This window comes from Temnothorax nylanderi, unplaced genomic scaffold (genome assembly GCF_030848795.1).
Source record: "Temnothorax nylanderi isolate EJ_2023f unplaced genomic scaffold, tnyl_v1.0 TNYL_tig0084_pilon, whole genome shotgun sequence".
NCBI lineage: Eukaryota > Metazoa > Arthropoda > Insecta > Hymenoptera > Formicidae > Temnothorax > Temnothorax nylanderi.
The window spans coordinates 163,216-175,010 of NW_027249146.1; the positions used below are offsets into that span (position 1 = coordinate 163,216).

The following is an 11,795-nucleotide window of genomic DNA, read 5'->3' on the forward strand; positions in this document are numbered from 1 at the left end:
AATTTTACTATTTTATTTTGTTGTAAAATTTAATAAGATTTGCAAATTTTGTATAAATTATAGAATCTGCAAATTTAATTTGTATAAAATTTACATCAAAAACTTCAATATATTATAATAGCGTTTTATGCAGTATTAATATTTAAAATCTACTCTCAGATGAGCCTTTTCTGCTTTGGTAAATTATTATATAATGATTTACATTGATATCTCTATATCTACAAATTAAAACCTTTATGTATCGTACATGTTAAAATACATTTTACAAATGTTTTTTTTCATAAAAATGACATATAGCTTACTAAGAAAATATATCATTAATTTAGTATTAAATTTCAAATAAAATCAAAGATTAAAAATTATATAACAAGTATCAACTATATACAATTATTTTTTGGTTTTATACAATAACGAAATTTTATACAATAATTGATAGAAATATTTATATGGATATAATTTCTCATAAATATATTTCTCTAAAATCAATAGTTTAGGCGTGAGTGGCGCCCGAAGTCGCGCGATCGGAAAGTGTCTTTTCGACAAATTCGCAACCGAGAGAAATGCCCTCGCGGACTTTTTTTATAGGAAATTTAATCCTCTACAAAATTGTCTGTGTGCAATTTTGCTGTATCTCGAACGGTTTTCGCAGCGTTTCAAGTAAAAGGTCGAAAGGGTTTTTTATGGTTTTTATTTTTATTTTTATTTTTTTTTTTGCAAAAACGAGCGGGGTTGACGAGCCACAAAATTGATATGTTTATATCAGTGCCATTTACTATTGAATGTCACATAAATTAAGCTTCCGAATTCAAATTCGATTTAAGCCTCAAATAATCCGTAACTTGACTAGCCTATATCTAAAATAAAGAATAATATCATGTAATGGTCTGTTAGGACTTTTCAGATCTCTGTTTATCTCTAATGTCCTTTAAACATTTGTCTTTTGTACTGTCTAAGCTCATTGTTGTTTTGGTACAGTGGGGAGAGGTGCTTTCACATTTATTGAACTTCGAGCTTCAAGATTATTCAGTCGAGAAGCCAGCCAACAGATAGCAATCATGGGGGAAACTCAGGAAACTGTGGAAAAAATTTTAGAAGACCATATACCAAAGGAGAAATTGGCTAAAGTTAAACGTATTTTATATGGAATCTCATCTATGTAAGAGAATTTATATATCACAAAATATATTTATACAATAAATTTTCTTTCTATGTATATGTAATAATTTATATAAGAATACTTCACTTGGTCATATTAAACTTTATGAGCAGAAATAAAAGCGTATATTTCCGTTTTACAGTTTTCATTTTATATCTGTTTTGTCGCAATATTGATAGCAGTTCAATAACATGTATCTAGTTGTCGTAATTTGTTTAATGAATAATTATACATTGCGTGTATGGAATATGTACTTAAATACAAGAACTATATAATGCAAAGTTCATAGAATGAATATATATACAGTGTGATTCAAAAAGTTGCTGCCAAAGAAGCGTATAGAAGTGTCAAAATAGAGAACAACTTTCGATTAGAAACCTATATATGGAGGGGTTAAAGCCATAGTGGTGTAAGTCAATTTTTTTGACAACTTTTTTTTTCTTCTTTTTTCAACATATCTGCATGTGTAGACTGCATCTGTGAACTTAACTCGATAGGTTAAAAAAAGTGACTTACACCACTATGGCTTTAACCCCTCCATATGTTCTCCGAAGTAATGAGTCAGTACGGGGTCTTTGAATATTTGGAACTCGGATAATATACCAATGAAATAATCGCAATTTGCTACTCTTCTACTAACTTTATTTTGTTTTTATTAAGGTTTTGTTAAAAATTACGTGAGATATCTGGGGCATTTGAGAGAGTGCGCCAGAGTTCTGTTCGACGATGCAATGCTTATATTGAATGTGAAGGTCGCCAATTCGAACACCTTTTGTACATTCAATTTGTGCTAGTGTAATCCTTAACAAAACCTTAATAAAAACAAAATAAAGCTAGTGCAAATTACGATTATTTTATTGGTATATTATTTAATATTATCCAAGTTCAATACATTCAAAGATCTGTACTGACTCAGGATTACTTCGGAGAACATATAGGTTCCTAATCGAAAGTTGTTCTATTTTGACATCTCTATACGCTCCTCAAGTTTGGCAGTAACCTTTTGAATCACTCTGTATATATTGCATATAGTTCTGCAAAACAGAGTTAAATCTATATTATATTATGCACAACATATATCAATTCTATCACTAATCGTACAAGTATAAGTGAGACATTTATATATATGTATATTATTCTTAGACCATTAGATATAAATTGGGAAGATGAAGATTTTCAAGTAAGAGGATGGCAGATGCTTAGTAAGATCCAAGAACAGCTTCGTCCCCCACGTCTAGTTCGTGTTGGACTGATACAACACAGCATAGAAGCAGTAACATGGGACACAGTTCAAGTTCAACGAGATGAAATACATAATAAAATTGAAATATATATTAATCGAGCAGTTGAATGTAAAGTTAACATTTTATGTCTCCAAGAAGCATGGAGTACGTGACATTCATTATATATGATATACATAGTTGTGTGTGTATATGTATAGTATTATAATAGTTTTGTTATATGTAAATTTGCGTAATAATCGATCTGTGCGATCATCGCAGCTATGCCGTTCGCTTTTTGTACGAAGGAAAAGTATCCGTGGTGCGAGTTTGCGGAGGATGCCGAGACTGGGGTCACGACCAAGTTTTTGTCTAAATTCGCTAAGCGGTACAACATGGTAATAATATCGCCGATTTTGGAGAGAGATTCTACTGACAGCGATACCATCTGGAACACCAGCGTGGTGATCAACACCGATGGTACAGTCCTTGGTAAACATAGGAAGAATCATATTCCTCGTGTTGGAGATTTTAACGAATCCACCTACTACATGGAGGGCAACACAGGGCACCCAGTATTTGACACCTGCTTTGGACGCATCGCGATTAATATAAGTTACGGGCGTCATCATCCATTGAACTGGTTGATGTTTGGGTTGAATGGGGCGGAGGTGAGTCACAGATCATAGACGTTTCTACATGTACGGCCACAAATTCGAGGTGCAACGTCTATCTCTCATAAAATTTGAAGTCGATTTTCTTTTGTGGAAAAATTCATTCTTTCACATCTTTCCTGATTTCGCCATTTAATTAATATCTTATTTGAAGTTCCTCAATCGTATAATCTCCTTAACATTTTTTCAGATTGTTTTTAATCCATGCGCAACTATAACCGACGAATTATCGGAACATTTATGGCCAATCGAAGCAAGATGCGCCGCGATAGCAAATAGTTATTACACTTGCGCTATCAATCGCGTAGGAAGCGAGTTTTTCCCAAATGATTTTACCTCTGGTCATGGAATGCCACCAGGGGATAGATATTCTGAATACTATTATGGCTCTAGTTATATTGCCACCCCCGATGGCTCGCGAACTCCAGGTCTAAGCCGGTACAAAGACGGACTGCTCGTTGGAGAATTGGACCTCAACATGTGTCGACACGTGAAAGATACGTGGGGATATAGGGTGAGTATTTCACATTTTCTGATTATTCGTTGTATATAATATAGAATATATAAAATTTATAGCGGCACTAAGTTTGCCATTACATTAACTTGTGATTCAAGAAAGCATTTAATAATACCGTAGATATTTAATGAACGGAGGGAGGTGGGAGAGAATTAGTTCACATAATAAAAATGTGTACATTAATTTATTTGAAAATGTGAATTATCTGAAATAAAAAAAGGAAATTTGAATGCCTTTTATTGAAATATAATCGATAATAAGTATACCTTATCGAATATATTTCACAAATTCTCCATTACCTCCAAAACTATGTTATATATACATTAAGAAATATGTAAATTCTACTTTATTTATTCTGTGTCTTATGAATTTTTTTAGATGACCCAAAGACTCGACATGTATGCTAAAGAACTTGCTGAATATGTTTCAAAGCGCGATGATAAACAAGATTAAAAAAAAAAAAACAATTATACTAATGCGAAGTTTACGAAGTTTATAATTAAAGTTATATAATTAAAATTATCTTAAATTTATACAAATGTATTTGTATATCATATGTATTGCCATTAAATGTGTAATCAACTTTTATATTTTTAAGAATAAAATTCAATTTAATAATACATTTTGCACTACAGATTCAGCGTACCTAGCTGAGGTTTAAAATATATCTATTAACGAATTGAGTTATCTGAGGTTTATAAAAATTTATATTTGTCCATAACATAAATGATTTATTTGTTCCACGCATCTGTTACAACAAAATTCATATAAACATAAATTGCATCAAAAGAAAATTACAATTTCACTATTTCACTTTGTTGTAAAATGTAGTAAGATTTGCAAATTTTATATTAATTATCAAACCTGCAAATTTTGTATAAAATTTACATCGATTTAAAAACTTCAATAAATTATGTAATAGCATTTTATGCAATATTAATATTTAAAATCTACCCTCAGACGAGCCTTCTCTGCTTTGGTAAATTAATATAATGATTTACATTAATATCGCTATATCTACAAATTAAAACTTTTTATATCGTACAATGTTGAAATACATTTTGCAGTTTTTTTTTGTAAAAATGTCAAATATTGGTTATTAAGAAAATATAGCATTAATTTAGTATAAATTTCAAATAAAATCAAAGATTAAAAATTATGTAAAAAGTACCAATTATATATACAATTGTTTTTTGGTTTTATACAATAACGAAATTTTAAAACAATAATTGATAGAAATATTCATATGAATATAATTTCTCAGAAATATTGATACTATTATTATGTGGACTCAGTATTATCAAATCAATTAGATTTGCAATATTCTGAATATATATTTTACAAGAAAGATTACTGTATCAATTACAGTTGTATCATTATTTTCTTATATATTATTATCCTATATATTAAATATTATCTATAATATAAGATATAATATATTTTAATATAATATATTACCTAATTCATAAATTACACAAGTCTGCGTGATTTTGCGTTCTGGAAAAGAACGGTGATTTCTTATAGTTTTATTTGCGCTGAATCTGAATCCGCAAGCAAAAGTGTCCTATCACGTCAGTATTGCGAGAAAAATGGGGTTAAAGCCTCTTAAAAACGCGTTTTTTATCGTTTTTGAAGATTCGTAGCTGACAAACTCAATGTGCAAAAGACTTTTAATATGTCTTAAATTAAAGCTTAAACATTGTACTTTAATATGAGAACATCAAATTTTTTAAACACAAGCACACTCAAACCTTAGGCGCTTTGTTTTTAAAGGTTGGTGTATGGTTTATGCCAGACCTCTACAAAACCATTGTAAATAGTAAAATTTGCAATAGAATTTAATACATGGAAATAAAACATCATACTTTGTAAAAAATTATTTATTTCATTTTTGTAAACAATGATGGTTTCTGTTGGAAAATATCAAGAGACACGGTAGTGTCTTGCGCCAAGTATACGCGGAGCGAGACCGACCGTGACTCTTTTACGCGACGCGACGGGTTGCGAGTACTCGAGATGTTGAGATCTCGATAACGAGTGAACGGATCAAGTTCTAAGTAGGCTTGATAAAAGAAACGTCATACGCTCATAGATCCTTTCGCGCAGTCATATACGCAAAAAATCAATTAAATCTCCAGAAAATCCTCGTCATAGATGCTAGAATGAAAAACCGGCTCACCCGAAAGTCGGGTGATGGGGATACGCTCATCAAAAGAAGGCTACAAAATGCGCCTGAGGTTTGATGGTGCCTGCGTTAAAAGATTTGACATTCTCATATTAAACTACAATGTTCAAACTTTAATTTAAGACATTTAAAAAGTCTTTCACACATCGGGTTCGTCAGTTACGAATCTTCAAAAATGGTCAAAAACACGTTTTTGGGGGGGGGGGGGGTTTAACTTCATTTTTCTCGCAGACTTGACGTGATAGGACATTTTTGTTAACGGATTCAAAAATTTAGCCCACAAAAAACTATATAAGAAACCACCGTTCTTTTCCAGAGAACGCAGAGAAAAAGTTAAAATTTGCAGCCTTGTGTTATTTAACTAAGAAGTTTTTTCAGATTACTTACACATATTTTATCATATTCTATATATATATATAATATTTACAACATTTATCCAGTGGATGTATTGTCTAATACCGCGTTATGTGTTTGTTTGCGGTAATGTAAAGCATCTTGATAAGCTTTCTTTACAGCTTTTCTATCCGTAGGTTTACGCGATTCGATCAATTTCGCTTCGTCAACTTCCTGCGATACTCCAAGTTTTTCTAATTTCTCGCCTGGCAGCCATTGCCTGAAAAATATTATTAAATTGAATATTTTTACTGTTCAATAAATTATGTGTTTGCTTTTGTATGATTAAAAAAAATTAATTTTTTTGCAAAGTTGTACAATTAGTATTTTCCTGCTTCGAGATTATTTCCCCATGCATTTAATAATTTTATCTTATCATATGTTTTATGTACTAAACTTGTGTATGATGTAAATACATATGAAACATTTGTATGTATATAATAGAATGGTACTTCTTATTAAAACCTGAAATTATTCTTCTATCAAAAGTTATGTTTTCAGTTAAAAAAATTTTTGACAAATTTTTGTTAATCGGATGCAGTTAAATTTATTATTCATTTTTTAACTCATTAAACAAATGTGCACTAAATCTATGATCAAACATCTTATGCGTTCCTACGTTAACTAAAGATCATTACCATGTGCGCTTTGTGTCAAAGAAAAGTACAAGGAAAACTGGCTCCTTGTAATTGTCTGCAAGCGCCAGAACATCATCAGGCGGTGCTGGGATTGGTACCCCTTTATGTATAGTGCCCCGAGGTGTACTAGGATCAATGATCAGGGCCGGATACCAAGGATATCCACGACATTTAGCCCATACGAGCTGCAAAGCTTCTAAGCCGCTACCAGTGCTCGTTTGTTTAGTTTCGTTTTCTTTTTTTGTATCAGCAATCTCTTGTCGTTGCTTCTCCTCTTCTGGACCAGGAGTAGTGGATCTACTCGTGGGGCAACTACTACAGCTTGATGATTGGCTCTCTCCCTCACCCATATCGCTATCCGTTGCTCCACTCCTAGAAATATTAATTGTGTATGCAACTTTTTGTGGCATAAATATTTGAGCAAATTTTTGTAGCAATTTGAGCAAATTTTGAATATTGTTAGTATATTATAAGCCAGAAAAGCATCATTCAGAAAATAATGTGTATTCTTGCTTCGTTTAATTACATTATAGATATTTTATACATACATAGGTTTTTTATAAACATTTATATAGTTATATATATTGTGTGAAACTGCCGTGATTACATTGTATTGCCGTGATTACCTATATATTTTAAAACTATCACTTTGCTTCTTTTTATCATCCTCCGTAAGAAACATTTGGCCGCTTTTAGCATTACGCGCTCTAGCTTTGCGAGTGAACAACACCGCTGTTCTTCTGTTTACACCTCCACCAATCTCCTTCTCACTGGACTGCGATTCCGTTTCCACGCGATTACGATTCGATCTCTCTCTTTTTCTAGATTTAGAACCGACTTGTTCCGATTCAGAGGCCGGATCGAGCTCAGGATAATCTTTGCGAATCTGTTCTATCAAGATTCCACCTTGTTCTTTCATTTTCATTCCTGCTCGATAAAACATGGTATCTTTCCGATTATATGCCAGGCAATTGCTCACCATTAAATTGAAATCAGCCTCAAACGCCGCGATGGAATCATAATCTTGCTTTTCTAATTTTGCCTGTAATAAAAAATGTGACAAATAATTATAGATTATATTTCGACCAGGTGATTAAAAATTATACTTTAATAAGTATATGGATAAACACAATGTAAAATAATTATAATTACCTGCATAGTAGAGAGATCAATGGGATGTGACACTATGTCGAGATAATCCGGAACTTCTTTGATATTGACTGGTTGTCCAAACACATCATTTACATCTTTCGCTTTCATAGCTTCTAACAATGTACGTAAAACACTGTCCAATGGCCGCAATTTGAGCCATAAACACTTTTCTTTCCTGTAATCAATTTTTCTCAAAGTTAATATTTTTCAGAAATATGTATTTTATATGTATAAATTGGCATTATAAAATTTCTAAAAAATTTGAAGATGTAAATCAAGTTTCTTTTTAAAGCAGATCTACAGTTTCCTATTTTCTATTTTATTACTTAATATTTTTAAAATATATAAATGCCGATTATATTAATAAATATAATATCTATATCATTCAAAATCTGTCGCAAGTATACTAACACTTTGAATAGTTCTTTTTTTAATTTTTCACGCTTCCGTACTAATTCACATAGCAATCGCGCACGTTCCAAATCTTGACGTAAACATTGCCAATATTTAAGCTGACGATATAATTCTTCTCGCAATTCACTATCATGCGTCGGCGAAGAGGGATGTTCTCCGAGCGGAGGTGGTCTAGATTGTGGATGGGAACTTTGCAATCTTCTAAGAAGTGGAACACCATTTCTGTATTGCCGCTTCAGTGTCCAATAAGCAATGAGACGTTGTATCAATTGACTTCTTTTTGGTATTCCTTCCGCCAAACTAATTAAAATAAGACAACATATATAAATTTAACCATTAAAATATTGTTTTATTATGCAGAATGTGTTCAAACTGTGTAAATAAAAATAATAATTTTATTACTTGGCAATTTCTCTGATCCTTTCAGGTGGAATGGTGGGAATAGAAATAACAGGCGCCGATGAACTTTTCTTGTTGGCTATTGCTCTCCTTCGCGCATCCACGGGATTCGTGGAAGGCTGATAATCGACGGGTGTATGAGTTTCGCAATAAGCTGTCTTTTGCACCAGCATCGGTTCACCGTTAGCAGGTTGTACTGTTCTCATACGCATGCATAGGCCAGCTTGCTGAGCACAAGTTACATGGAATGCTGAGTAACAATTGCTCTTGTGACACTGAATGCATGCGCCGGCACCTTTGCGCTTACATACAGAACACGTGAGCTTCCAACGAGCTTGCGGTATACTCTCTACACTGTCGATGGGCTCCAAAAACACTGTGTTAGCGAATCTTACTTCTGGTATCCATAGAGCGCATACTACGTGAGCCCACGTCGCAGGACGATCAGTCTGTTTGAAAGCGCCGCCTCTGTTCGGACAAAGGACACAATCTACAGCCCTGGATGGACTCTGTAGACACCTTCTACACAACCATTGGCCCTCAGGTATGTACGGCACACCGTAACAATCTTGATGAACAGCAAGATTACACATATCACAAAACAGGATTGCATTACTATTCTGACATTCTCCGTCCATGCAAATGCAACAGACAGCGTCTTCGTCTGCAGCAACACCACTGCCGCCGTTACTTTGTTGTTGAAAATACGACTCTTTCTCTAGTCTGTCCATCAACAGCTCAAATGTATCAGGTTCTAACGCAGGCGTTAATCCAGACGCCAATCTTCTTTCGTTCACGATAGAAAGCCATGCGGTGTCTTCCTCATCTAGGTCATATTCTACTTCTCCTTAAAATGACATTTAAAATATTTTTGAGATGATATAACAACAATATATAAACAATATATAAAAAGCAAATGTTCATATTAACGTAAGAGTTTAACATAACATTTACAACTTAATATATATGTAAGATATGACTATTAAAGACATATTTAGTATATATTAATAATGTTGGAAAGCGATGCAAAATACATTATAATAATTAAGCAATATTTTAATATTATGACACTATTTTAACATTATACAAATCAGAAAATATGCTTTACCATCAAGTTCTTCGCCACTGCGCTCCATAAATCTAATATAAGAATTTGGAAGTGGCTCAGCTTCTCCTAATTGATTCTCGTAGCCTTCTATTTCCTTAACTGTGGCAATAGGTAAAGAGTTAAGAATGTTCTTGTCTTCCTTCTCCTTTTCCAGTGACGCTGTGTTATTTTTTTGCAACTTTTCATCCGACATACTTGCATCCATGGAAATTATAGGAATTCCATCTGAGATAGCCAACTTAATTGATTTATTTCCATCTTCTCCTATGGGGTTTACCTTTAAATATCGAGATAGATATCATATTATCAACACAGCTGATTCCATAAATATAGTCATACTGTTTAGATTGTACCAGTCAACAATGAAAATGTATCTTGTACCAAAGCGGTCAATTCTCATTAATTTTGTGATGCTAATGACAAATATGTCAATAAAAATTGAATCTTAGCTCCAGTTTTCACTAATTGTAAGTATCAATAATATGAGTGCACAATATGAGAAATAAGATATAAGTACCGAGTATTATGGGTGTTTTCACCAAGATATATCGGCAATGGGAAAGAAATAACAGAGAAAGTTTTACTATTAGCAAACTATATTCAATTGTAGCCAAGGATACTTCAGAAGTAGCCTACAAGCGACAAACCAAGTGAAAACATTCAAGTTAAGTTTTAAACAACTTAGACTGACAAGATCTGTTCAAGAAACGAATTATATTTTAGTTAATAAATAAGGAGAAGATAGATACAAAAGAAATCTTAGAAAATAATTTAGTTTGTCTTTAATTTCTTAAATATATATTATATTATTATGTATAGATAATCTATGCTTCTTAAACTAAAGCTAAATAATGTTTTTCGTAGTTATAATTGGTCTGATTTACATGTAGGTAAATAACACGAAAAAATTCAAAAATAAAATAGGATACAAGTTTCTATATCAAAATTGTTGACCAGTGTTGTTAAAAATATGTTAAAACAGTTAAAAGTACACAGAAATATAATATTCAGTGACTTATGCCCTTTCACTGCTGTAAAAAAATAACAAAATAGAATATACATATGTTTTTACAATTAAAATAGTAAACTAAACAATAATTGAAACTGATCGATCCATCCAGCTTGCACTTCTGAAGTTTTATTCACTAGAATCCTTGGACTAGTAATCCGCATTCAACTCGAAACCTAAAACCTAATACCTTCGGTATTAAAGCAACACTTTCAATTTTTGTTATGGCGAAGAGAAAATTGTACACAATCCTTGTGAGGCCTGAAAAACAAGTTGATCAAGCGCTTATCCCATACCAAAACAAACTTCGCCGCCTCTTGGCTGCTGAGCGTCTCCGTGTTCGTAGGACTCGCGCTCTCGTTGAGTACCCCTAATCTGTTCCTCCCAATCTTCTTATTCTTCTTGTTCGACTGCGGCGTGTTCATCCTCGTTCCGATCGTGCAAACTCGCGTGACTATCCGATGCCGACCGCCGTAATTCGACGAACCGAACGTGCGCCGTTTCGGTTAACCTGCCGCGCGCAACATCGCGCGCGGACGCCGACGACAACCTGGAGTTCGACGATCAATCGGCACGCAGAAACGGAGGACGCTTCTCCATCAGTAACCCGCGAGGAATTGATGTCGCACGTGCGTACATACGGAAACGCGTGAGCAGTCGGGCGAAAATCGGCAGAAACGGCGAGGGTCGGTGCGGTTTCTCCTCTTTTTCTACCCAGCGGACTCCTAACTCTCCACCTCTTTCTTCACCACATTTGAATGAACGATCGCGATGAAATAAGCCGGATGAGCGGCTGCCGGAGTCACGCGGTTGCCAACTTCAGAGGATCGAACACGGTCCGCTGTTGCGCGCGCCGCGCGGCGGCGAGCTTCATCGAGCGCGCTGATTGGCCGTCGGACGAAGGACCGGTCCAACAATTTCAATTACTCC

The 11,795-nt window shown here is 33.8% G+C and overlaps 2 protein-coding genes across 3 annotated transcripts; one reads left to right on the plus strand and one right to left on the minus strand.

The window, feature by feature from the left end:
* Positions 1-299: 299 nt before the first annotated feature.
* On the plus strand, positions 300-4,187 carry LOC139774611 (beta-ureidopropionase-like). 2 transcript variants are annotated; one of them, XM_071710010.1, is made up of 5 exons: positions 300-1,156; positions 2,267-2,544; positions 2,659-3,047; positions 3,241-3,564; positions 3,946-4,187. In XM_071710010.1, exons 1-5 carry the CDS (start codon positions 1,056-1,058, stop codon positions 4,018-4,020), a joined length of 1,167 nt encoding a protein of 388 aa, XP_071566111.1. In that variant the 5' UTR covers positions 300-1,055; the 3' UTR covers positions 4,021-4,187. The 2 variants fall into 2 exon arrangements, with proteins under 2 accessions (XP_071566111.1, XP_071566110.1); XM_071710009.1 differs by having other exon boundaries at positions 306-1,156; positions 2,300-2,544.
* Positions 4,188-4,876: 689 nt separating this feature from the next.
* Br140 (bromodomain-containing protein 140) lies at positions 4,877-11,684 on the minus strand. The gene is made up of 8 exons (XM_071710007.1): positions 11,162-11,684; positions 9,857-10,133; positions 8,752-9,595; positions 8,347-8,649; positions 7,936-8,110; positions 7,410-7,825; positions 6,784-7,155; positions 4,877-6,365 (listed from the first exon to the last, which is right to left on the minus strand). The coding sequence occupies exons 1-8, from the start codon at positions 11,288-11,290 to the stop codon at positions 6,185-6,187; spliced, it is 2,697 nt and encodes an 898-aa protein (XP_071566108.1). The 5' UTR covers positions 11,291-11,684; the 3' UTR covers positions 4,877-6,184.
* Between the last annotated feature and the right edge of the window lie 111 nt (positions 11,685-11,795).